The sequence below is a fragment of the Phyllopteryx taeniolatus genome, chromosome 13, assembly GCF_024500385.1.
Source record: "Phyllopteryx taeniolatus isolate TA_2022b chromosome 13, UOR_Ptae_1.2, whole genome shotgun sequence".
NCBI lineage: Eukaryota > Metazoa > Chordata > Actinopteri > Syngnathiformes > Syngnathidae > Phyllopteryx > Phyllopteryx taeniolatus.
In genome coordinates, this window is record NC_084514.1 from 24396169 (window position 1) to 24424051 (window position 27883).

At 47.9% G+C, this 27883-nt stretch overlaps 1 protein-coding gene across 8 annotated transcripts in view; it reads left to right on the forward strand.

Moving 5' to 3' along the window:
* Positions 1-27883, forward strand: part of gabrg1 (gamma-aminobutyric acid type A receptor subunit gamma1) — an 80865-nt gene that overhangs the window by 24648 nt on the left and 28334 nt on the right. For 6 of the 8 annotated variants that reach the window (XM_061795160.1, XM_061795159.1, XM_061795155.1 and 3 more), the window contains 4 exons: positions 6342-6562; positions 6850-6932; positions 7789-7926; positions 8032-8184. In XM_061795160.1, the coding sequence (XP_061651144.1) occupies positions 6342-6562; positions 6850-6932; positions 7789-7926; positions 8032-8184 (595 nt within the window). The other 2 variants (XR_009791502.1, XR_009791501.1) reach the window with 2 other exon arrangements.

A 27883-nucleotide genomic window follows, 5' to 3' on the forward strand; every position in this document is an offset into this window, starting at 1 on the left:
ATATATATATATATATATATATATATATATATCCATCCATCCATTTTCTCCCACTTATCCAAGGTCGGGTCGCGGGGGCAGTAGCTTTAGCAGGGACGCCCAGACTTCGCTCTCCCCAGCCACTTCCTCCAGCTCTTCCGGGGGGATACCGAGGCATTCCCAGGTCAGCCGAAGGATGTAGTCTCTCCAGCGTGTCCTGGGTCGTCCCCGGGGTCTCCTTCCGGTGGGACGTGCCCGGAACACCTCACCAGGGAGGCGTCCGGGAGGCATCCGAATCAGATGCCCGAGCTACCTCATCTGGCTCCTCTCGATGTGGAGGAGCAGCGGTTCTACTTTGAAATCCTCCCGGATGACTGAGCTTCTCACCCTATCTCTAAGGGAGAGCCCGGACACCCTGCGGAGGGAACTCATTTCGGCCGCTTGTATCCTGGATCTTGTTCTTTCGGTCACGACCCACAGCTCATGACCATAGGTGAGGGTAGGAACGTAGATCGACCGGTAAAGTGAGAGATTCGCCTTCCGGCTTAGCTCCTTCTTTACCACAACGGATCGATACAAAGTCTGGATCACTGCAGATGCTGCACCGATCCGCCTGTCGACTTCCCGTTCCATTCTTCCCTCACTCGTGAACAAGACCCCAAGATACTTGAACTCCTCCACTTGGGGCAGGATCTCATCCCCGACCTGGAGAGGGCACGCCACCCTTTTCTGACTGAGGACCATAGTCTCAGATTTGGAGGTGCTGATTCTCATCCCAGCCGCTTCACACTCAGCTGCGAACTGCTCCAGTGAGAATTGGAGGTCATGGCTTGATGAAGCCAACAGAACCACATCCTCTGCAAAAACCAGAGATGCAATACTGAGGCCACCAAACCGGACCCCCTCTATGCCTCGGGTGCGCCAAGAAATTCTGTCCATAAAAGTTATGAACAGAATCAGTGACAAAGGGGAGCCTTGGCGGAGTCCAACCCTCACCGGAAACGAGTCCGACTTACTGCCGGATATGGGGACCAAACTCTGACTCCGGTCGTACAGGGACCGAACATCCTGTATCAGGGGGTTCGGTACCCCATACTCCCGAAGCACCCCCCACAGGACCCCCGAGGGACAGGGTCGAACGCCTTCTCTAAGTCCACAATACACATGTAGACTGGTTGGGCGAACTCCCATGCACACTCGAGGACCCTGCCAAGGGTGTAGAGCTGGTCCACTGTTCCACGGCCAGGACGAAAACCACACTGCTCCTCCTGAATCTGAGATTCAACTTCCCGACGGACCCTCCTCTCCAGCACCCCTGAATAGACCTGAGCAGGGAGGCTGAGGAGTGTGATCCCCCTGTAATTGGAACACACCCTTCTGTCCCCCCCTTCAAAAGGGTGACCACCACCCCAGTCTGCCAATCCAGAGGCACTGTCCCCGATGTCCATGCAATGTTGCAGAGGCGTGTTAACCAAGACAGCCCTACAACATCCAGAGCCTTGAGGAACTCCGGGCGAATCTCATCCACCCCCGGGGCCCTGTCACCGAGGAGCTTTTTAACCACCTCAGTGACCTCAACCCCAGAGATAGGAGCCTCAGAGAACCCAGACACTGCTCCCTCATGGGAAGGCGTGTCGGTGGAATTGAGGAGATCTTCGAAGTATTCTCCCCACTGGCTCACACGTCCCGAGTCGAGGTCAGCAGCGCCCCATCCCCACTATATACAGTGTTGATGGTGCACTGCTTCCCCCTCCTGAGATGCCGGATGGTGGACCCGAATTTCCTCGAAGCCGTCCGGAAGTCTTTCTCCATGGCCGAGTTTTTGCTTCAGCGACTACCAAAGCTACATTCCGCTTGGCCAGCCGGTACCCATCAGCTGCCTCAGGAGTCCCACATGCCAAAAAGACCCGATAGGACTCCTTCTTCAGCTTGACGGCATCCCTCACCGTTGGTGTCCACCAACGGGTTCAGGGATTGCCGCCACGACAGGCACCGAAAACCTTACGGCCACAGCTCCGGTCGGCCGCCTCAGCAATGGAGAGGCGGAACATGGTCCACTCGGACTCCACCCGCCCCTCTCTTCACCCGAGTGTCCAAGACATGTGGCCGCAAGTCCGATGACACCACAAAGTCGATCATCAAACTGCGACCTCGGGTGTCCTGGTGCCAAGTGCACGTGTGGACACCCTTATGCTTGAACATGGTGTTCGTTATGGACAAGCCGCGATGAGCACAGAAGTCCAATAACAGAACACCGCTCGGGTTCTGATCGGGGGGGCCGTTCCTCCCAATCACGCCCTTCCAGGTCTCACTGTCATTGCCCACGTGAGCATTGAAGTCCCCTAGCAGAACGATGGAGTCCCCAGCGGGAGCACTCTCCAGCACCCCCTCCAAGGACTCCAAAAAGGGTGGGTACTCTGAACTGGTGTTTGGTGCATAGGCACAAACAACAGTCAGGACCCGTCCCCCCACCCGAAGGCGGAGGGAGGCTACCCTCTCGTCCACCGGGGTGAACCCCAATGTACAGGCGCCGAGCCGAGGAGCAATAAGTATACCCACACCTGCTCGGCGCCTCTCACCGTGGGCAACTCCAGAGTGGAAGAGAGTCCAACCCCTCTCGAGAGGACTGGTACCAGAGCCCAAGCTGTGCGTGGAGGCGAGTCCGACTATATCTAGTGGGAACTTCTCGAGCTCACACACCAGCTCGGGCTCCTTCCCTGCCAGAGAGGTGACATTCCACGTCCCTCGAGCCAGCTTCTGTTGCCGGGGATCGGATCGCCAAGGTCCCCGCCACCGCCCAGCTAGCACTGCACCCGACCCCTATGGCCCCCTATGATTTTTCACGAACTCTGCAGAAATATTCCAAATGTATGCCTTGATGTCTGTGTCAGTGTCAAAACTTTACAGATGCGACTGCAAGACTTTGAGAACTGTTTGTCCTGATTTGAAGCCCCAAATAGCATAAAATGTGACTGAACCATAAACAGTTGATTTGCCAAGACTAAAATTTAAACAATTATTATATTGGTAGAAGGATGATGAGGATGGAGCTGCCAGGCAAGAGAGCTAGAGGAAGACCAAAGAGAAGGTTGATGGATGTCGTGAGGGAAGACATGATGGCAGTTGGTGTTCGAGGAAAAGGATGACGTGCTGTGGCGACCCCTAAAGGGACAAGCCGCAAGGAAAAGAAGAAGAAGATTCTATATACTTGATCTATGAGTAAAGAGTACAAAGTTGGGAGTATTTTATATTAAGATATGATTTTTACACCACTTTTATGGAAAATTTGTAGACTAAATTTAAGTCAATGGGCGTGGTCTTGTCCGGTCCGCCGTCCTCATTGACACACCCCCTGGGTATTTATCCTTAGACTCCCACCTCTTCCCTCTCTCTTTCGCGTCTACCCCTCTTTCGTACCTGGCTCTCTTGTTCTTCCTCAGTGTGGCGCGGCCGTGCCGTCCCCTCCCCTTTCTTTTGTTGTTCAAACACGTGGTTCGGTAACCGCGGGCCTTGGGAGATGGAGACCTGGCTCCCTGGCCTCTGTGGATCACCGCTGCTAAGCCTCCAGAACAATTGCTGCTGAGCTACCAGATACCCTCCCAGCCAAATGTGAGTTCTCTTAACTTGCTAGCAGATCCAGGAAACATGCGGGAAGAGAGAGTCATATTCTCCCAACGAGGCGTGTTGAACAACATTTTTTCTTCTCCCGCCTCTTTTGTTTTTGTTTTATTTTCGGCATTTTTTTTCTTCTTCAACCAAACCTGTCCCCATGCTTCCCGAGACGACTGAAACAGACCATCCCACCGACCAACTGATCTACGGTCATGAGTACCGCAAAATAAGCGTTGCTAGGATGTAAATACTAGTTTCTAATAATTTGGGGGAAGTTACTTGCTTCACACAAAATTCCAACTTTGTCCTTTCTCTTTCTCTAGTCCGGACTGAACGCATTAAACGCTCACATTTTCAACTTTAGTCCAACACATAATGTTCTATTTCCCTTTTCGGACGCATATTTTTATTTCTTGCACCATTATTCATGATTCCTTGTTGTAGTCAGACCCCTCTTTGTGTTTCCCTATAGATCCCTCGTAGATTTCATTAAATATTTGATAAAATTCCACTCTTGGTTGTCTGTCATCTAGAACTCGTATTTCATAAACTGTAGCAACCTTTAGATTATGAGACTGATAAAAGCTTTGTTGTCGCTTTCTCTTAAATTTTATACGTATAAAAAGTGACGTGGTGTCCTTTACGAGACAAAATAGCTTGATTTATAACGCTAAGCATTTTCTTTCAATTTCGTTTACTTGTTCGGCGAGCATTACAGTGCAGCGTTCATGTTAGGTTGAGGCGGAATGTAGACACCAACGAGTATGAATGATGCGAACTCACGAGGCGAGTAGAATGGCTTACAGTTCAAAAACTGCAGTGTGTGCTGAGCTCCGTGACGTCCATGCACCATTTTTCGTTGATATAGAAGCATATGCCGCCGCCTTTTGTTTTCCCCGATGATTCCATGTCGCGGTCTGCCCGGTGAAGATGGAAGTCGGGAAGCATGACGCCGCCATCGGGTACAGCCTCACAAAGCCAAGTCTCTGTAAAGCACATGGCGGCGGAACGTCCGAAGTCTTTACTGGTCTTTATCAGAAGATGAAGCTCGTCCATTTTGTTGGGTAGAGAGTAGATTCGCGAGGTGGATCGATGGAAACGCCAATCTGTATCCTCTCTTGCGGAGCTTCACGTGGATGCCGGCTCGCTTCCCTCTGTGGCGCCGCCTCCTTCTCCATGCGCCAAAGACCGCGGTCGCTGCTCCGGTGACTCGGGGAAAAAACTGAGCGGATTTGCGAAAGTTGGTGAAAGAAAGTCCGCAGTAGCCTCCTTGATGGTTAACAAATCTCCCCTTGTGTAAGTGAGTTCTGTAATGTCTCCAAAGACGAATGAAAAACACAAAAACAATACTGGAGTGCGCGTAACCGTGGCGTCCACACGGGTAGGCGCCATCTTGGTAACAAGGCCTTCCTGAACCTCAACCAGCCGGTTTGGTTTTCAAGAAACAGGAAACCTGTTTAATATCATCTGGAGCCATTAAACAGATTGCAAGTATCCTCAGGCTGGAACAGCATGGTTGGGTGTGAGAGATGTGTGAGAGAACAGATGTGAAGATGTGTGTGTACCAACAAAGATATTTTCCACATTCAATAACAACAAGCCGTGGTTCACTGCTAAACTTCAGCAACTTCGCCAGGCTAAAGAGGACACCAATCGAAGTGGGGACAGAGCCCGGTACAATCGCACTAAAAATCAGCTGACAAATGAAATTAACATAGCAAAGAGAAATTATGCAGAAAAGTTGGAAAAACAGTTTACTGCTGACGACTCTAAATCAGTCTGGCGAGGATTAAAATTGCTAACCAACTACAAGCGACCATCCCCCCCCAAGCGGAGAACAATAAAGGACTATCTGATGACTTGAACACCTTCTACTGCAGATTTGAAATGGACAATTTCACACCCCACACTGATCCAGTCCCACCACCAACCACCAATGCACCTCTGACTTCTGCGTTGACTATTCATGAACAGGATGTGAGACGCATCTTCAAACTACAGAATATAAACAAACCGGCGGGCCAAGCCCTTGCGTCCCCTTCCTGGCTCAAAGTTTGGGCGGACCTGCTCTCTCCAGTCTTCACACAGATCTTCAATAGTTTTCGGAAACTGTGTGAAGTACCATCCTATTTCAAACACTCCACCATCATCCCAGTCCTCAAGAAACCAGTCCTCAAGAAACCTGCAATCTCGGGTCTGAAAGACTACAGGCCTGTCGCCTCCTGGTACTACACCCTGAACTGGTTGCCAACCAATCGCAGGGCACATATAAACAAACAACCATTCGCACTCACATTCACACCTACGGGCAATTTAGAGTTGTCAATTAACCTACGATGCATGTTTTTGGGATGTGGGAGGAAACCGAAGTGCCCGGAGAAAACCCACGCAGGCACGGGGAGAACATACAAACTCCACACAGGTGGGGCCGGGGATTGAACCCCGGGCCTCAGAACTGTGAGGCAGACGCTCTAACCAGTCGTACACCGTGCCGCCGCGGCTCAGATAATGGATGAATATTTACATTCATGAAGGTGTCTCTTATTGTAAATGTTGATAATGATGTGCCTGTCTTAGAGTATTCTTTATGTTGATATGCAAGTTTTTTTTCTCATGTTCAGATTAGTGCATTCTTAAAAAATATTAAGGTCATGCTAATAAATAAATGTTCACGTTCTCGCTCCAATGCTAATTTGAATTATAAATTTGTATATTAGCATTGGCATGTTTTTTTCCTACATATTTTACAGGAATACACCATTGACATCTTCTTTGCCCAGACATGGTATGACGGCAGACTGAAATTCAACAGTTCAATGAAGCTTCTTATGCTCAACAGTAACATGGTAGGCAAAATTTGGATACCTGACACATTCTTCAGAAATTCCAGGAAATCAGATGCCCACTGGATCACCACACCAAATCGCCTACTGAGGCTGTGGAGCAATGGTAGAGTGATGTACACACTTAGGTAAGACAGTAATGCAACCACTTTCCTTATCCTTGTTTAGGCCTTTGCAGCAATAAACTATTAGTTAATAATATACTTGTTGTTTCTGCTGCTTTAGCGTGTGCATTTGGATTTGTTCTCTTTTAGGTGAACACAATTTTTTCAAGCATGAAATGATCATTATTTCCTCTGCATTTGTTGGTGTGATGACACAGAAAAGTACTTTTATTATGTTCATTCATACTTGGTAGGGGGAAAAAACAATGATGAGACTTGCCTTTTCTCTGTCACAATTCTGTTTTTGTCAGGTTGACTATTAATGCGGAGTGTTACCTTAAGCTGCATAACTTTCCAATGGATGAGCACTCGTGTCCGCTGGAGTTTTCAAGCTGTAGGTGGTCAAACGTCTCCCCCTCGCATTCTAAACCCGTCATCGTGACTTCAAATTTTTTTACCTTGCCTGGCGACAGGGGCTTCTCAGTGGGCTAGCGTATATGCTAAGCCTATTTCTTCTCTTTGCCAAAAGATCCATCTGCTTTACGCTGGCCTCTCAAAGCCTGTTCCAATCTATCATTTGCTCTACCAAAGGAAAGAAGACGTCACCTCGTAGCCTACCATTTGCTATGACAGACTTAATGAATTATACACTCTCTGCAATCTGATTCATGCTCTTTGTGTCACCCTTCACTTTTCTCATGTGCCTCAGCATCTCATTTCTTGTACATGTCAGTGAAAAATACAAAAATCATTCCATGGAGATGATTGATGTTTGGTGCATTGCCGTTAAGCTGAAATTCAGCAAATGAGCATAAATCAGTTATCCAAGCAATCAAAGAACAAAATATTTGAAACTCCGGAACATATTTCAACTGTAAAAAACAAAAGTTGTTTGGAAAAGAACCCCTTCTTATCCAAAACTAGGCTCTTTCTTACACACGACTCTGAAGAGTTAATTTTGCTCAGTTCACTCTGAATTTGCCTCACTGTTCTAATGCTTTTAGAGAGGGAGTATAAACAGTTTGGCCAATTTATTTCTTTTATTTTAGGTTTCAATTTCAGTCATTATGCTCATTTGATAGAATTTATGAGTCTGAGCTTGTCAGTTCCATCTTGAATGTTGTGTTTTGACTTTTGTCACTACTCTTTTCTGTGAGAGATATGAGCTTCCTGTTTGATATCCTATTGAATTAATGATCTATCTGTCTTTTTCTGTGGTGGTATCTGTGTTGCGGGGGACTGTTCTCTAGACGGTTACCCTCGGAATGAGATTTTATACCGGTGGCAAAGACGAGCAGTGGAGGTGGCTGACCAGCAATATTGGAGACTTTACCAGTTTGCGTTTGTAGGGATGAGAAATACTTCGGATGTGGCACACACACAGTCAGGTAAGAGATTACACTGACTTTTGTTCTCTCATTTCTCAGCTTCTTTTTTATGCAGTTCTATATTCTCTAATGCCCTACCATAATGACTAGAATTTTTGTTTTCAGGGGAATATGTTATCATGACGATCTTTTTTGACCTGAGTCGGAGAATGGGTTATTTCACCATCCAGACCTACATTCCATGCAGTATGATTGTGGTCCTGTCCTGGGTCTCTTTCTGGATTAACAAGGATGCTGTACCGGCACGCACATCTTTAGGTTCAATGTGGTCTTATTTTCTAAACTGTTTATCAGATCACTTTAAGAGTTGTGCTAGAAATAATAAGGCCTTGAATATCTTAAAGATCCCCTTCCATCGACTTTTTTTAAAATTTATTATTTGATGTCTTTTTATCAGGTTTGCAAGATCATTTGTGTTAAAATGCCCAGAATGTCCTTTTTCAAGCTATTCTAGTTATTCTTTTTCACCTGGCAGTTGAGACAGACAGATTTTTCATTAATATTGGACAAGTAAATATGCTTCGCTCTGATTGTATCGCTAATCTTTTTAATGTAAATATGGAAAATAGCTTTGCTCTGATTGGCCGTTGGTGATATCTTGGCAGCCAAGCATTTATAGCGACCTCGCGTTTGGATCATTCGATGTCTTACTATTAGTGTTGAGAAAGTTCATTTTCTACACCAACTAGTTGAAAATTCAGTTGATCTTTCCAAAAATGAACGAGTTTAGTTCATAGTTCACAATTAAAAATTTTTAACTAACTTCACCATTCCAAAAATCATCTACTTCATAATTATTTTTTGTTTTTTCTCAATATTTTGCTGATAGGCTGTTACCCTCAAAATACTGGCATTTCATTTTCCTTTTGTTGACCCCCATTCAATCCACATGAGTAGCTAGTTGCAGCTTTCACCATACAAGCTCTAAAACAATTCGTTGTTTGAATGGTATTTTTCTAAATTGAGGAATTAAAATAAAGGCGGCACGGTGGAGGACTAGTTGGCACATCCGCCTCACAGTTCTGAGGACCAGGGTTCAGGCCCCGCCTGCGTGGAGTTTGCATGTTCTCCCCGTGCCTGTGTGGGTTTTCTCTGGGTACTCCGGTTTCCTCCCACATCCCAAAAACATGCATGGTAGGTTAATTGAAAACTCTAAATTGCCCGTAGGTGTGAATGTGAGTGCGAGTTTGTTAATATGTGCCCTGCGATTGGCTGGTGACCAGTTCGGGGTGTACCCCGCCTCTCACCCGAAGATAGCTGGGATAGGCTCAAGCACACCCGCGACCCTAGTGAGGGTAAGCGGAACGGAAACTGAATGAATGAATGAATGAATTAAACTTTAGTCCTTAATGTCCAAACAAAAAACACGCAACACAGTATGACAGGAACAATGGTGAAAGGACATTTATTTTGCATTCCTTGCAGCTCTGGGTGACGATATTAACAAAATACTTTATTTGATCTGTTTTTCGCTTTAATCCAAACATCCATCCATCCATTTTCTACCGCTTATCCGGGGTCGGGTCGCGGGGGCAGTAGCTTTAGCAGGGACGCCCAGACTTCCCTCTCCCCAGCAACTTCATCCAGCTCTTCCGGGGGATCCCGAGGCGTTCCCAGGCCAGCCGAAGGACGTAGTCTCTCCAGCGTGTCCTGGGTCGTCCCCGGGGTCTCCTCCCGGTGGGACGTGCCCAGAACACCTCACACCCACAGCTCGTGATCATAGGTGAGGGTAGGAACGTAGACCGACCGGTAAATCGAGAGCTTCGCCTATCGCCTTAGCTCCTTCTTTACCACAACAGATCGATACAAAGTCCGCATCACTGCAGATGCTGCACCGATCCGCCTGTCAATCTCCCGTTCTATTCTTCCCTCACTCGTGACCCCAAGATACTTGAACTCCTCCACTTGGGGCAGGATCTCATCCCCGACCTGGAGAGGGCACGCCACCCTTTTCCGACTGAGGACCATGGTCTCAGATTTGGAGGTGCTGATTCTCATCCCAGCCGCTTCACACTCAGCTGCGAACTGCTCCAGTGATAATTGGAGGTCATGGCTTGATGAAGCCAACAGAACCACATCATCTGCAAAAACCAGAGATGCATTACTGAGGCCACCAAACCGGACCCCCTCTACGCCTCGGCTGCGGCTAGAAATTCTGTCCATAGAAGTTATGAACAGAATCGGTGACAAAGGGCAGCCTTGGCGTAGTCCAACCCTCACCAGGAATGAGTCCGACTTACTGAGTCTTCGAAGTATTCTAGTCGAGGTCAGCAGTGCCCCATCTCCACTATACACAGTGTTGATGGTGCACTGCTTCCCCCTCCTGAGATGCCGGATGGTGGACCAGAATTTCCTCGAAGCCGTCCGGAAGTCTTTCTCCATGGCCTCACCGAACTCCTCCCATGCCCGAGTTTTTGCTTCAGCGACCACCAAAGCTGCATTCCGCTTGGCCAGCCGGTACCCATCAGCTGCCTCAGGAGTCCCACATGCCAAAAAGGCCCAATTAGTACGCCTTCTTCAGCTTGACGGCATCCCTCACCGTTGGTGTCCACCAACGGGTTCGGGGATTGCGGCAACGACAGGCACCAACCACCTTACGGCCGCAGCTCCGGTCGGCCGCCTCAGCAATAGAGGTGTGGAACATGGTCCACTCGGACTCGATGTCCCCCGCCTCCCCCGGAACATGAGCAAAGCTCTGTCGGAGGTGGGAGTTGAAACTCCTTCTGACAGGGGATTCCGCCAGACGTTCCCAGCAGACCCTCCCAATAAGTTTGGGCCTGTCACGTCGGACCTGCATCTTCCCCCACCATCGGAGCCAACTCACCACCAGGTGGTGATCAGTTGACAGCTCCGCCCCTCTCATTACCAGAGTGTCCAAGACATGCGACCTAGGGTGTCCTGGTGCCAAGTGCATGTGTGGACACCCTTATGCTTGAACATGGTGTTCGTTATGGACAATCTGTGACGAGCACAGAATGCCAATAACAGAACACCGCTCGGGTTCTGATGGGGGGAGGGGGGGGGGGGGGCGTTCCTCCCAATCACGCCCTTCCAGGTCTCACTGTCATTGCCCACGTGAGCATTGAAGTCCCGCAGCAGAACGATGGAGTCCCCAGCGGGAGCGCTCTCCAGCACCCCCTCCAAGGACTCCAAAAAGGGTGGGTACTCTGAACTGCTGTTTGGTGCATAGGCACAATCAACAGTCAGGACCTGTCCCCCTACCCGAAGGCGGAGGTAGGCTACCTTCTTGTCCACCGGGGTGAACCCCAACGTACAGGCGCCGAGCCAGGGAGCAATAAGTATACCCACACCTGCTCGGCGCCTCTCACCGTGGGCAACTCCAGAGTGGAAGAGAGTCCAACCCCTCTCGAGAGGACTGGTACCAGAGCCCAAGCTGTGCGTGGAGGGGAGTCCGACTATATCTAGTCGGAACTTCTCGACCTCACACACCAGCTCGGGCTCCTTCCCTGCCAGAGAGGTGACATTCCACGTCCCTAGACCCAGCTTCTTTAGCTGTGGATCGGATCGCCAAGGTCCCCGCCTTCGGCCACCGCCCAGCTCGCACTGCAACCAACACCTATGGCCCCTCCCACAGGTGGTGAGCCCATGGGAAGGGGGACCCTTTCGGGCTGTGCCCGGCCGGGCCCCATGGGTGCAGGCCCGGCCATCAGGCGCTCGCCTTCGAGCCCCACCTCCGGGCCTGGCTCCAGAGGGGGGCCCTGGTGACCCGCGTCTGGGCAAGGGAAACCTGAATCCATTTATTGTACTCGTCATAGGGTTTTTTTGGAGCCGTGCTTTGTCTGGTCCCTCACCTAGGACCTGTTTGCCATGGGTGACCCTGCCAGGGGCATAAAGCCCCAGACAACTTAGCTCCTAGGATCATTGGGACACACAAACCTCTCCACCACGATAAGGTGACGGCTCAAGGAGGGTTTTTTTCTCTTTCACAAAACAAAAAAAATTCAATATTATGACAGTGTGATTGTATAGTTTTAACTAAAGCATTCTGATGCAAATAATAATTTTCTTAGTAATCAATTTTTACAATTATGTACTGTATTACAAAAGAACCACCAAAGAACACATTCTCTCCCATTTACGCCGTGTTCCTGAATGCACCTCGCATTCTCACGCAGCTGTGATGTGGCTGCTATCAATGCCAGCTGTGGCCACACTGAATTAGTTGCCAAATACGCCGTTTATTCCCCGAGATACGAAGGCTTGCATGTAATGTGTTCAGATGGGTTTCGTCCTGGAAGTCCCTTACAAAACCTAGCACTCTTGAATGAAAATGAACTGATGTTAGAAAACCTTTCATAGGCTCCAGAATGAGCAAGTTCTTAATAATGTGCATCAGGTAGAAATGAACTAATGTAGCGTTTATTGGGGGACATCAAATTGTGCGTAATTTAGAAGAAAACGATGAGTTGGAAGCGGCGCCTGCGTCACTTCCGGTTTATCGTAATTTTAAATTACAGCGCTATAAATCAAGATATTTGATAGATATGAGGGGCACCACGTCATATTTGTACAAATTTAACTTGAGGCGAAATGACGACAAACCTTTATAATCAGTCTGTTGTCGGAAGGTGACTACATTCTAGGAACTTTGAGTTCTAGACTTTCTAGAGGTTTCGTTCCGAACCCAAACACACATATAATCAATACAAGTGGTGAATTTTATCAAAAATGTATTCATCAAAAAGGGTTTCTACAGGATAAAACACAGACAAACACAAAACAAACAAGGTATCTACAAACATTGGCAAAGGAAGGGATTTGTGACGTGAGATGAGCAGAATGGGAGTGTAGTGAATGCATATAGCTGAGTCCTGACTCCTGACTCCTGGTCTCGTTAATATAAACCCAAATATGCACTAATCCTTACTTTTAGTAGACCGCAATGTTGGACTTACGTGTCTGGAACACGTTTGAAGCCGGCGAGTCAGGCTCCTAAGTGTTCGGCCGGCCCGGTCCGCACCGTGAGCAGGTGGATTCGATGGAAGGGAGGGAGGAAAAACAGGAGGCCGACGAGTTCTCAGGCAGGACGTCTTTCAAGTGATGTTTGGAGCAGGCGTTGCATCCACCTCCGTTCCCTCAGACTGAGTTCGGGCCCCCAAGCAGGGTGGCTCGGAGCGCTTACAGGAAGCAGCAGCCAGGGATCGTCCGATGTGTCCTTGTCACCTCAGGTGTGGTGGGCATCCTTCCTGGCGCGGTCGTCGGTGAGTTGGTCGGAGTGACCAAAAAGCCTTGTGCACCAAGACTCCAAAAACTTCTCAACTTCTCCCAGCTCCGGCCCCTTTTATGGCCAGAGCGGGTCAAACAGAGGGGTTTACCCCCTCCCCCCCCCCCCCCCCTCCTTTTCTACCACCTTTGCGAATACCGAGGGGCTGGACTGCCTTTTGGCGTTATTTTTCCATTCTAGGATTATTTTGTGGTTCAAAACCAGTGGAATAAAATATTAATTATTTGGTTTAAGATAACTAGACAATTTTCCTCATGCTCCATTGGTCCACGCTCATCCTCTTTCATATCTGTAATGAATGTTTTAAATGTTATGTGGTGTGGAGGACATCACTATTTTCATGTGACATTTGTGGCATGGGCTGAGACATTCCATCTGGTTCAGTTGACAACAGATTTGACGTTAGACATTCAAGTTTGCAGCAATACAGTCACTAGTGGCGTTCATGTAAAGTTCTTAAAATATTGACTCCCAGCCCAGTCACAGACTGTCTTATGAACCCGTGTCTGTAGTGTCGTTCCGTCGCCCGTGGGTGTCGCTGTTGCCTGATCCAACTCCCAAGTGGCAGCTCTCAGCAGGGTGGAGGCGTCGCCAGTCCTTCGACTGGCGGGGAGTTGATTAACTTAGCATTCGGGGGCGAACCCAGCATCTGTGGGTCTCCCCTATGAAGTCTCAAGCAGACGTGATTCACTTAGCGTCGGCATGGCAAAGCAAATGTCTGTGTCTTGTTGAAGATAGTTTGTGTTAATCCGTTTAAAGTCTGCGTGTGACTCTGGAGTTACAGTCTACCTCGGCGGGGAGCGGCGGTAGTGCGAGGCTGGGGTGCCGGGTGGCATCTTTGGCGTGGCGTGTCCGCTACATATCCCCCCTTCGGCGGCTGGATCCGGCTCGATGGCGGATGTAGGTGACGTCTCGTTGAAAGATGGCAGAGGTTGGCAGGAACACACGCACAACAAGGCAGTTACCAAAGTACAACCTTAGTGCATATCACCCCCCTTATGGCTACAACAGTTGTTCATAGCAACTTCCAAAATAAGGTCAGCCTATATGTGTATATGGGTCAGGATTGATGCGTGTGGATGGATGTGTGTAGGTGTGGCTATTGGGATAGCAGGGAGAGTAGAAATACGAGGCATTGGGCGTAGCTAAAACTAAGGGTGAGCATTACCTAGGTGTAGAGTTCTCAGTAACAATCACACAAAAAAACAAAACAAAAAAACAAGAAGAGAACTCAACACGTCTCTACGGGGGAGAAAGAAAGAAAGAAGAGGTCGCTAGCTCCAACTTGGCACGTAGGGGGCACAGCGGTCGGGAGTACAACCCGACAAATCAATCAAGGTCTGTCTGTATGGGGATAGGTTCAGGTTCAGTCGTTCTTTTCCTACGGAAAATTTCGGGTCGCGCACCTGAGCACTGGTTCAGAAGACCCTACAAGTTCTGAGTCTTTCGGTAGAGCAGGTAGGCGATGCCGAAGGTCATGCAGTAACCGAGACTGACCAGGGCAATTAAGATGTTATCTGCTGCGGACCAGGATTGCATGAGCGGGAGCTTGGGTGTTCTGTCCTCAGTGCTAATAGCGCGTAAGGTGTTGTCAATGTGGGTGATGTCAATCGCCTGAGTTCCTTCAAACTGAATCTGTGTAAGCGTCTCAGGATCAACTCCCAATTTGTCCTGTCCGAAAAAGTTATAAATCTCGATTTCGCTCTCATAATTTTCGGTTGGCAGGTGGTAAAGGGTGACGTCCTCAATATGCAAGATGGCTAATGGGGTTTGCCAGAGCTTTAGACAGGATGCTTTCCATTAAGCTCAGGGGAACCAAATACGGAGGGATTCTACCCATTGCTAAGTGGTCTATGGACGAAGAGATTTCACATAGCATGTCATTCATCAATGTGGTAACAATCTGTGTGTGAGCGTAATCCGTTTGGACCAACGACAGTAGTTTACTTATGCTCTGTCTAGTTTGGTTCAGGATGACACTGTGAGTGTTGAGGACAAGGATAGTACCCTTGAGTGTCTCCCAAACGATTGGAGGTTTGCCGTTTGTCTCTCCATGTTGCGTCGGATGTTAGGCATTTCGGTTTGAAGTTCACCAATTTGTTTCTTAACCATGTTTAAGATGATGGCGTTAACCGTGGAGGTTATGCTAAACAATGTGCCGAGGGAGGCGGCAGCCATGAGGAGGCCCCCTACAAAATGCTTTGAACCTCTGGGGCTTCCGCTGGGATCGGCCTGAGTGATGGAAATTTTTTCTCATTGCTGGAGCATGTGAGTGGTGTCGAAAGCGGCATGGTGGATTGCGTTGCGAGACCACTTAGCTCCTGTGTTGGTGGTTTTGGTGGACGTCCCGACGTGTTTCAAATTCACTTCCCGTGGTTCGAGGCGGATGAACACTTTTTGCGTGTGTGTTCGACAGTTGGTGATAAGCAGCCCCGGTTGGTCTTTCAGGGCGATCCTGGAGGTGGGCCCTGGCCAAATTATTTCAGGCTGTGCAGTAATGGAGAGCAAGTACAGCGCGAGTCTCAGTAGCAGCATAATTTTCCCGTGGCAATGACAGGATAACGGGTAGGTGACTATACTGGCATGGGTCGGTCTGGTGCTGAGACTCACTGGTTCCAAACCTTGAGATTGAACCTCCAAGGACCGCCGGTGTTAAGTCCAACCCCGGGTTGAGCTCTAGATCACGTTTGGTGTTACAAGCCTAAGTTGCGTCGATTTAGCATCCCTGTGGAGCCGGAGCTACTGGTCCCTTGTCGTTGGGACCGACCTCCGGTCGGGGTTCCGGTGGGGAACTCGGTGGTTCCTCACTGGGGAGCCTGGGACGGTGGTATCTGTTTATTTGATTGCGATGAACCCACTTTAACAGCGTGCCTTTACGGCCTTGGGTCATTTTAATTTGGTACGCCACCGGAGAGAGTTTGTCCACGATCTCGTAGGGTCCCGCCCAATGGGGATGGAATTTACGAGATATGGGGCAAAGGGTTTTCTGGTTAGTGTTGCCTGGTTGTGCAAACAGGTAGTACCACACCTAGTCCCCTATTTGGAGTTCGTCCTGTGAGGTTTTCTGGTCATAATACGCCTTCTGGCCTTCCGCACTTCTCCCCAGGTGTCGCTGGGCAATGGCGAATGTGGCCTTTAAATGGCCGTGTAGGTCGGTCATGTATTGGTGAGTCGTATAGGCGATGGCTATGTTGGCCTCACCAGGTTGGTATAGCAAGTGCAGAGGCAGTGTCATGCGCCTTCCGGTCAACATTTCGAAAGGGGACACTCCTGTGGATTTGTGTGGGGTGACCCTGAGGGCCATCAATCTCAACGGGAGTTGACCATTGGTCCCACCCAGTCAATCTGAAGGTCAGACCACGGGAATGAAACTCCTCTTTGTTGGAGAGGTGCTCTATGTTTGGGGTTCGTTGGGTGAAATTGGCAGCATAACAGGCAGCCTTTGATGTAGGCTGCTACATCTTTCTGCATGTGCGGCCAGTATACTGCTTGGCGCAGGGCTGTGGTTGTTGCTCTGACGCCGCGGTGTCCTGCACAAGGTGCGTCGTGGGCATAGGTCAACATCACCTCCCATAAACAAGTAGGCCTTTGACTAGACGCAGCTTGTCCCGTATTAGCCACAAGTCTGCAGGGTCTTGGTCGGCGGTTATGTCGTCGGCAGAGACTGGGTTTGCATCGGAGTCGGAGAGCCAATTGGAGAGCTTGGCGAGTGCTGTGTCACCGGAGTGTTGGGTGGTCAAGTCAAAGTCAAGAGTCGCAGAGGCACCAGGCATTGGGTTGACGGAGTCGTACGAAGCATCATCCTGCGGCCGAGCAGCGGAAGGTGCAGCGGAGACAACTTGGCGGCGCGTGATAACCGACACTGACGGGTTGGGTGGGGTGGGGAGCCAAGACGCAACGGTCGGAATGTGCAAGTCGCTCAGCCCGCAGTCGAGTGAGTCTTTAGCGAATGACACGGCGTCTTTGGTGAACTTCCCGCCAACGCTGTCGTTTGTCCTCGGAACTTAGGGCGTCAGCATCCGCTAGGATCTGCTGCGTGTGGGTTTCAAAGTCGGGATAAGGGAGCAGGCGACTATCACACAGTGTTACCGGTGCAGACGAGTTGGTTCGCGATGAGTTTGAGGGAGTGGGTGAAGTTGCGGGAGACGCGTTTTTGGGTGCAGCTGGGATTGTACTGAGCGCATGGATGACCAAGTGTTGGTCTGTAGCCAGGTCCACTCTGATGATGTCATCCCCCTCAGTAGGTCCCACTGGAATGAGAGCAATGTGTCGCAAAGGAACAGTGAGCTGTACTCCACCAGTGCTAGGCAATGGGAAGATGTCTAGTGGAAGGTGACCAATCACAGGGACCGTGAGATTGAAGTCGTGGAAGTCGGAGCAGATCAAGAGGCCAAGCCTAGTGGATCTGGGGAAGTGAAAGTCGTTCCGTGTGGTTGTGAATCAGCAGCACGGTTGTTCGGGAAGCGTCGAGGACGGGGGTGGCATGTTAAACTCTGTCAAAGGCTGAAAGAACGCATCCGGACCGATTACGGCTTGGTTAGTCGAATAGGGAAGTTGATAGTTGACGCTTTTACTATAACTTTGTCTTCGCTCAATACTTTGCAAGCGTTGGGGATGGTTTGTCCCAACTTTAGGTTTAACGATTGGTTTAACGCGGTTGTCGGTTGCCGCCGCCATTAGTGTGTGACCACAAAACATTGTTAATAGTGTCAATTTGAACGGCCAGTCGGACAAGTACATCCGCGCCAACATAAGCTTTATGCGGCAAATTGGGGACTACTAGGAAGCAGTGAGTTAACAAACGATGTTTCCATTGCAGGTTTTAGGGCGCATACGGTGACTGCAGACGGTGGGACGGTGTTAACGGGAAAGCAAAATGTTTTCAGCGTTAACTGAAGGTCAGGATGCTTAAGTCGTAGGTTGTCAAACAGTGCCTGAGAGATTGCCGATTTGTCAGCCCACAAAGCCAGGATGACATCGTCTGTTGGGCAGTCATGCAAATTACTTCCACCAGCAACATTGGGGCCGTAGCGCTCTTCGTGCGGTGTGGACAAGATGGCAGAGAAACGTGTCAAGTTTAGCTTGATATTAGTTACTGAAAATGCACAGATAGTTAGTGCGCAGCGAAGCAGTTGAAGGTCGCGGCCACTGGCTTGTAGCAATGTCAGAAGTTGATAGAACACAGCATGGGACATAGCCGTGATGTCTGCTGCGGGGTCAATCAGAGGTTCTTGGACAAGATCATGCTCAAGCGTAACGGGTAAATAGAACTTTCGGGATGTACCTTTAGCGGTTAGTTCACCCAAAAGCTGTCGGAATGGCAGAACGTTATTTAGTAGTGTGATGTCACGCGAGTCAGGGGCCTCGCCTGGGTCTAGTCGGATGATTAGGACGACACAAGAGGGGTTTAGGGATTGGTCGTCACAAAGTGATCTGCTAAGGTTATGGCAAGGTGAGGTCGTCGAGGAGTTGGCCGGGGTCACGGCGGCCTTGGCAGGTCATTAGGGGAACAACGCAGGTTACCTGGTTGACCTATTGCGTCTTCTGTGGCCCTGGTCGACTCAGTCAGTCCTTGTCATAATGATGGGTCCCGCTTTATGTCTTTGGACAGGCTACGGAGCACCTCAAGTAATTCTTCTGCCACGGCACTAAATTTCCTTTGAGAGCTGTTGGTTCGGGAGCCCTTTTCCCGGTTGTCACTTGTCGCTTTAGGGCCTCGGTTGGACGAGTCAGATTTATCCTGGTCGTTACGTGTACCCTGTTTTGACTTGTAAGTTTGGCGCGAATTAGAACTGCGGTCATTCCATGATTTTGATTTATCGTTGGCGTTGTTGGTTACGAGGACCATTGTTGTACGTGGGCCGAGATTGGTTGTATGGGTTCAACGACTTCTTTTGATTGTCGGGTTTAACATCGCCAGAACGTGGTGTGTTGATCACACGCGTGTTGTACGTAGCGCCCTCTAATTCCATCTGTGGTGATGCGTTTGTAAAGAAGACGCCTGAGTCTTGTGCTTTAGAGGGAGGGTGTTTTTGTTTAGCAAAACCCTTGGCGGCCAGTTCACGCAGCTGGGCACTGGACAGTGTGAGCGGGCACGCTCCTACGCTCAGGTGGTGACTGGTGTTAGGATGTAGGTTTTTGACAAACAGTGTTTTGAAACGTTTGTCCTCCTCCATATTCGGTTCATTTAAATTTCCAAAGTATGGTTCACGCAACCCGCAGTAATAAGCTTGGGGTGTCTAAAGTCTACCCTGTTTAACTGTGTGGTAAGCCGGTTGTGACCTTTGGGTCATCAAATTCTCAAGACAATGCTTGGGAGAGGGCCGGGTAATCAGCCAGCACATGAGCCGGTTGTTCTTCAGTTAAGCTGCTGACTTCTCGGCTCGATGTAAGTTTCATAAGGTACAGTCTGTCGTCCGTAGTAGCAGAAGGGAATCGTTTAAGGTGATATTTGAGGTCTCCAAGGCACGCGGCTGTGTCATGTGACCCGTTTGAGGTTCAAACCTCGGAATGTTGCGCGCCACTTTGTCTAAGTCTCTGAGAGTCATATCTGGAGCAGCGCTGGGTGGAGGAAGAGTCGGGGGTGAGTCGAAAAGGTGAGCTGCGACAGGTGGGGCTGCCACCCATGAGGTGGCCGCACAGCGCCCCCTTAAGGTGGGTTCCGGCCCAAAGGTTGGAGATGTTTTGTAGGGCTCTGTGACACTTCTGGTGAGGGAGGGCCCCACGCTGTCTGTAGCAGGAGCCGGAACACTGGGATGAGTCAGAGAGTAAGTGGGCAGCTGTTGATATAATTGTAGCTCACGCCTGACATGGGTTAACTCATCCTCTTGGTCCCGGAGTTGTTGCTGGAGGTGGGACAGCTCCGTCTCCCTGATTACCATCTGTGTTTTGAGCCCGTACGACTGTTCGCTTTGGAGCGTTCCACTTTGAGTGTCTCGGTGCGTTCGGTGAGCCGCTGAATGTCACCGGAAGCTTGCCACACCAGAATAGTTGCTCGCTGATGTTCGGCCCGTAATTCAAGTACTTGGTCATTAGACAGTCGGTCGGCTAATTCTACCAATTAAGCTTTTAAGTGGGCAATCTCGGCATAAGCGTCTTGTAGTTGGTTATACTGACCTCCGGAAGTTAATTCGCTCGAGGTCGGGGCTTGGGTTGTTTTATCATCCTCATTGTTTAATCTGCCGCCGGAAAACGGTTAGCTAAGAAGAAGTGGGACACTGAGAGGACCGAGGAGAGGCGAAAGGAATACATTGAGATGCGACACAGGGCAAAGGTAGAGGTGGCAAAGGCAAAACAAGAGGCATATGATGACATGTATGGCAGGTTGGACACTAAAGAAGGAGAAAAGGATCTATACAGGCTGGCCAGACAGAGGGATAGAGATGGGAAGGATGTGCAGCAGGTTAGGGTGATTAAGGATAGAGATGGAAATATGTTGACTGGTGCCAGCAGTGTGCTAGGTAGATGGAAAGAATACTTTGAGGAGTTGATGAATGAGGAAAATGATAGAGAAGGGAGAGTAGAAGAGGCAAGTGTGGTGGACCAGGAAGTGGCAATGATTAGTAAGGGGGAAGTTAGAAAGGCATTAAAGAGAATGAAAAATGGAAAGGCAGTTGGTCCTGATGACATTCCTGTGGAGGTATGGAAGCATCTAGGAGAGGTGGCTGTGGAGTTTTTGACCAGCTTGTTCAATAGAATTCTAGTGCGTGAGAAGATGCCTGAGGAATGGAGGAAAAGTGTACTGGTGCCCATTTTTAAGAACAAAGGTGATGTGCAGAGCTGTGGCAACTATAGAGGAATAAAGTTGATGAGCCACACAATGAAGTTATGGGAAAGAGTAGTGGAGGCTAGACTCAGGAGAGAAGTGAGTATTTGCGAGCAACAGTATGGTTTCATGCCTAGAAAGAGTACCACAGATGCATTATTTGCCTTGAGGATGTTGATGGAAAAGTACAGAGAAGGTCAGAAGGAGCTACATTGTGTCTTTGTAGATCTAGAGAAAGCCTATGACAGAGTACCCAGAGAGGAACTGTGGTACTGCATGCGGAAGTCTGGAGTGGCAGAGAAGTATGTTAGAATAATACAGGACATGTACGAGGGCAGCAGAACAGCGGTGAGGTGTGCTGTCGGTGTGACAGAAGAATTTAAGGTGGACGTGGGACTGCATCAGGGATCAGCCCTGAGCCCCTTCCTTTTTGCAGTGGTGATGGATAGGCTGACAGATGAGGTTAGACTGGAATCCCCGTGGACCATGATGTTTGCAGATGACATTGTGATTTGCAGTGAAAGCAGGGAGCAGCTGGAGGAACAGTTAGAAAGATGGAGGCATGCACTGGAAAGCAGAGGAATGAAGATTAGCCGAAGTAAAACAGAATATATGTGCATGAATGAGAGGGGTGGTGGGGGAAGAATGAGGCTACAGGGAGAAGAGATGGCAAGGGTAGAGGACTTTAAATACTTGGGGTCAACCGTCCAGAGCAATGGTGAGTGTGGTCAGGAAGTGAAGAAACGGGTCCAAGCAGGTTGGAACGGGTGGAGGAAGGTGTCAGGTGTGTTATGTGACAGAAGAGTCTCTGCTAGGATGAAGGGCAAAGTTTATAAAACAGTGGTGAGGCCAGCCATGATGTATGGATTAGAGACAGTGGCACTGAAGAGAAAACAGGAAGCAGAGCTGGAGGTGGCGGAAATGAAGATGTTGAGGTTCGCTCTCGGAGTGACCAGGTTGGATAAAATTAGAAATGAGCTCATCAGAGGGACAGCCAAGGTTCGATGTTTTGGAGACAAAGTTAGAGAGAGCAGACTTCAATGGTTTGGACACGTCCAGAGGAGAGAGAGTGAGTATATTGGTAGAAGGATGATGAGGATGGAGCTGCCAGGCAAGAGAGCTAGAGGAAGACCAAAGAGAAGGTTGATGGATGTCGTGAGGGAAGACATGATGGCAGTTGGTGTTCGAGAGGAGGATGCAGGAGATAGGCTCTCATGGAAAAGGATGACGCGCTGTGGCGACCCCTAACGGGACAAGCCGAAAGGAAAAGAAGAAGAAGATTGTTTAATCTGCCGCTGTCTTTAGGCAGCAACTGTGCAGCAGCAACTATGCAGCCTCAGCTGCAGCAGTGAGGCTGGAGCCTATCCAAGCTATCATCGGGCAGGAGGCAGGGTACAGCCTGAACTGGTTGCCAGCCAATTGCAGAAATAATAATCAAAATAAAAAAAAAAATAAAAAAAATATTCCAAAAGAAAAGTTTCAAAAAAATTTTTTTTCAGAAAAATTGAAATCAAATCAAGTTTTTCTTTTACTTTTTTCACCCAAAAAATAAACCAGAGTGATTACAACAGCCAAGCAAGTGCCGACGCTTTCCGGCGGTGAAACTCTTTAGAGTCTCACGTTGTAAATCCCAAAACTGGTTAAAAATACCAGGCATAAAGCTTTAAAGAACGATCACGGCGTCTGCGTTTCGAAAACGAGCGAAAACGGAGGCTTTAAATTTAAAACGCTCTTTAAAACTATCATGAATTAAGCCAAGCTCTCGGGGTTATTCGGTTCCCTGGGCAACTGGTGACGCCAGGCTGCGCGGTGCGCGCAGCGCACACCGGAAGCTTATCAGCATACAAAAAGCACATGGCGGTGCTTATTATGAAAGCCCACGTTTATTGTTTCGAAAGCAACGACCCAAGATGAACACAATGCCTTAGCACACGATCGGTAATGGCTAACTAGCGGCTTGAGCTGGAGCTAGTCAACGCAATTTTCCAGTCACACACCCGGAAGTTGCGTGATGGAATGAACGTCCACGAGGGGCACTCGAGGACAACAACTCGAGGAGCTTATGCTACGGATCACGCCACGAAGGAAGAAACCAGGGTGGCAACGTCTCGATGACGTCACGTCTCTCCAAGACGGAAGACGAATTACGAAGCCTTGAGTCTTTAAATGACCAAATGGCATTCAGTGAGAGGCTTGTGATTTTATCACAAAGCAAAAATGGCGACCGTCGTGGGTGCCACGTGTGTTTTTTTTTTCTTTTTTACACACAAAGAGCTAGCACTCTAGCTCAGAGTTCGACTGACGTGTAACGGGATTCTCGGTATAGAACACGTTCTCGTGACCAGGGACTTCCCAAACCTCCTATTTACACAGCGAAACTCAGAATAAAATTCCCAACACCACAACGGGCATATAGCTAGTTTGGTTAGCAACTCCAGACCATAGCGGGAAGAAGACGAGGACCGTGCGAACGCTCAGGATTCGTGACCTGTTCGCGATCCTCGAAGGCCTTTTCAAAATAACTCTACATAGGAAATCTCCCCACAGTTCAAAGCATGCAGCGCATAAAACGGATATCCAAATAAAAGTTACAGTGCAACGCTAGTTTCACTAGGGGTAATCTTTGTTTCTCTTATTAATAAGTGCTCGGTCTTTGGTCGCTATGGTAAAGGAATGTGACAACATAGCCACAGTCTAGATAGCAGGGGACGTGCCTCGACATGACCCTGCCAAGATGGCACTGCCGTTTTGGTTTATTGCAATATATCGGGGGTTTTGTGTTTGGATTAGGAATAAAACTTACTACACGGGCACCATTCTGTAGCGTTTATTGGGGGACATCAAATTGTGCGTAATTTAGAAGAAAACGAGTTGGAAGCGGCGCCTGCGTCACTTCCGGGTTATGGTATTTTTAAATTACAGCGTAAAATAAATCAAGATATTTGATAGATATGAGGGGCACCACGTCATATTTTTATAAGTTTAACTTGAGGTGAAATGACGACAAACCTTTATAATCAGTCTCTTGTCGGAAGGTGGGTACATTCTAGGAACTTTGAGTTCTAGACTTTCTAGAGGTTTCGTTCCAAAGCCAAACACACATATAATCAATGCAAGTGGCGAATTTTATAGAAAATTTAATAATCAAAAATGGTTTCTACAGGATAAAACACAGACAAACACAAAACAAGCAAGGCATCTACGAACATTGACAAAGGAAGGGATTTGTGACATGAGCAGAATGGGCGTGTAGTGAATGCATATAGCTGAGTACTCCTGGTCTCGTTAATATAACCCCAAATATGCACTAATCCGTACTTTTAGTAGACCGCAATGTTAGACTTACGTGTCTGGAACACGTTTGAAGCTGGCGAGTCAGGCTCCCGAGTGTTCGGCTGGCCTGGTCTGCACCGTGAGCAGGAGGAAGGAAGGGAGCGAGGAAAACAAGATGGCTGCCGGGGTGCAGCCACACAGTTTGGCAGGTCCCGTGCGTTTGCTTAAAAAGTCATCCAAAGATCAAATAGGACCATGGATTATGCTATCAACGTATTCCTTTACTGTTTGGATAACCCTCTATCTTCTGCTAAATTCAACATGTCCAAGAAAAAGGGACACCCTAACCTTGTATCCAGCCAGATGGAGTCAGCACATGCTATTCACAAGGGTACTGGACTATGGCCATGCCAGGCCACCCCCAGGTGAGCAGGAACAGGCTGTCTCAGGCAAACCACTCCTGGGTGTTTTTAATCTCTTGATGATACTTCTTTTGCCTGGTGATGTTGAACTAAACCCTGGGCCAGTACTAGCTGGGCCTCCACCTCTGCTACCTGGGCCAACATCACTGCCATCTGGGCCTTTACCTCGAGCAGCCGGGCTAACACCAATGCTAGATCAGCTAACATCATTGCTAGCTAGGCCTCCACCTCTACCGGCTGGGCCTCCACCTCTGCTAGCTGGGCCTCTACCACTGCCACCTGGGCCAACACCACTGCTAGTTGGGCCTCCACCACTGCTAGCTGGGCCTCCACCACTGCTGGCCGGGCCTCCACCATTGCCGGCCGGGCCTCCACCACTGCCGGCTGGGCCTCCACCACTGCCGGCTGAGCCTCCACCCCTGCCGGCTGGGCCTCCGCCTCTGCCGGTTGGGCCTCCACCTCTGCCGACTGGGCCTCCACCACTGCTGGCTGGGCCTCCACCACTGCCGACTGGGCCTCCACCACTGCCGGCTGGGCTGGAAATGTTACTGAAACAACTCAATCTTGCAAAAGAGGTGATAATAATGGGTGACCTAAATGTTAATTGGGAAGTTAAAAAAGTTAGAAAAAAATGGAAAAGTGTTATGGATGATATGGATATGACTCAGGTAATTAATGGCCTACGAGAATTACAAACTCCACCCGAACTCAGATTGATCTAGCTTTTACTAATAGACAAGAAAAGAAAAGCCATACAATATGCTCATAGGATTGTCTGATCACAATCTTATTATGGTCACAAGAAAATTAAATAAAAAGCGCTTCAAACCCTTGGCCACCACTGAATCCAATAGGATACCAAAACATGAACAACAAACTTTCCAAGATTCTATCCAAGAAGTAAACTGTGATGTATTACTCGCTGGTAAAAATTTAGATGAGGATTGTTCTAAATTTGCCAACAAAATACAAGAAATTATTATACAATTTACACGGATAATTAAACTAAAAGCTAGAAAGAATGGCCTTCCTTGGTTAAACACATTTATTCTGAAACTGATGAAAGAACGTGATCATTCCTTGAAGTTGTCAGTCAAATCAGGATACAATAGACACCACTTTATTTCACTGAGAAATAGGGTAGTGAAAGAAATAAGACAATCTAAAGCTAACTTTTTCATTACTGCTTTGAATAGTGCGAAGGGAAATTCAAAAATAACCTGGAATTATATTAAAAACTATTGGGTGATACACAAAATAACAAAACAAAACTAATGCAAATTAAATTAAATGGAAACATCCTGACGGAACCTCAAGTCATGGCTGATGCTTTTAACAACTACTTCATTGAATCTGTGTCAGAAATCTCTTCTAAGTTTGCAGTAAAACAAAGGAAGGAATACCCTGCATTGTCTGCAACGCAGTTCTTTAATATTACAAATATTACTGAGACCAAAGTTATCGATTTAATTCATTCACTCAAACCATCTAAGGCAAAGGATGTTTTTGGAATGGACACGAACATGCTCAAAGATCTAGGTTCAACTCTTGGTACTCCTATTGCCTCAATCATTAATCTTTCAATTTCATCTGGTCACTTTCCAAAGGCCTGGAAATCTGCTATTGTTACCCCTGTCTTTAAATCCGGTGACTCAACTTCTGTGAATAACTACCGACCTATAAGCATTCTTCCGGCCATTTCCAAAGTTGCAGAAAAATGGGTGTCAGAGCAGATTGTCCATTATTTAAACAGCAGCTCCCCCTCTCTCCACGCCATGCAGTTTGGTTTCAGATCCAAGCATTCCACTGAAATGGCTACATGCCTCTTCATTGAGAAAATAAAATCTTCTCTCGACAAGGGTGGAGTTGTAGGGGCGGTGTTCTTGGACCTCAGGAAAGCTTTCGATACAGTAAATCACTCTGTTCTTCTTACCAAGCTCTCAAAATTAAACTTCTCTCGCAAAGCTGTGAGCTGGATTGAATCATATCTGCATGACCGAACACAATCTGTATCAGTTAACAACTGCAGATCAGTCTCTTAGGCTAACCTCTGGAGTCCCTCAGGGATCAATATTAGGCCCCCTTTTATTTAGTCTTTATATCAACGATTTGCCCACTGTTTGTTCTGAAGCAGAGTGCGTAATGTATGCAGACGACACGGTTTTCTTTGTTCATGGTCGCTCCAAAGATACTGTTGCTGCTAAACTCACAAATACAATGTCCTGTGTCACAACTTGGTTGCAGGAGTGCTGTCTACAGCTAAACGTTTCTAAAACTGTAGGCATGTATTTCACTAAAACAAATAGAGTATCACCTGACCCCGACATACTTGTTAATGGAGAAAAAATGCAAATTGTCAGCCAATACAAATATCTTGGGTTAATAATAGATTCACAGCTTTCCTTTAAAGCCCATATTGACAAATTGTGTAAAAATATCAAATTAAACCTCTCAAATTTTTGTGCAATTCGAAATGAAATGTCAACTGAAGCCGCAAAAGCTTGCATTCAATGATTCTTAGTCACTTTAACTATTGCATAACCAGTTGGTCCCAGGCTGGTCAGAATCCAAAAAAAACATTGGAAGTTTTGTACAAACAAGTAATTAAAGTGATGGATAAAAAAACCAAGGCACTATCATCACTGTGCAATTTAAAAAAAAATACAGCCTTTTAAACTGGGACAGTCTTCACATATTTGCAGATTTAAAATTTATTTATAAAGTACTGCATGATTTGGCTCCAGCTCCTCTGGCTGAGTTCATCAGCCACAGAAACAGCTCTGAGCGTGTCACTCGAGGCTCTGTCAGAGGTGACTGTCTCATTCCTCTGTGCAGGAGCACTTTCAGTAAGTCAGCCTGGTCAGTGAGGAGCGCTGGTGAGTGGAACTCAGTACCAGAGGAGGTTAAACTGCTTAGAACATACAAGGCCTTCACAAAAAAACTGAAAATGTGGCTAGTTAACACCTATAGCTGCCAACACTAAAAGACAAGTATGTTATGATGTTTTTTCTTTGTTATGATCAAATGATTTGTGGTTTTATTCTCTCTTAATAGTATAGTAAGTCTTTGATTATGTATCCTGTATTATATTGTCTTGTAGATGTATTTTACTGCTTTTTTACATCATGGCCAGGGGACTACAGATGAAAACTAGCCTTCTGGCTAATTCTGGCTTTTTTAACCATGTGTATTTCATGTGTTTTATGAAATTGCATTGTCCCCTTTCAAATAAACGGATTAATAATAATAATA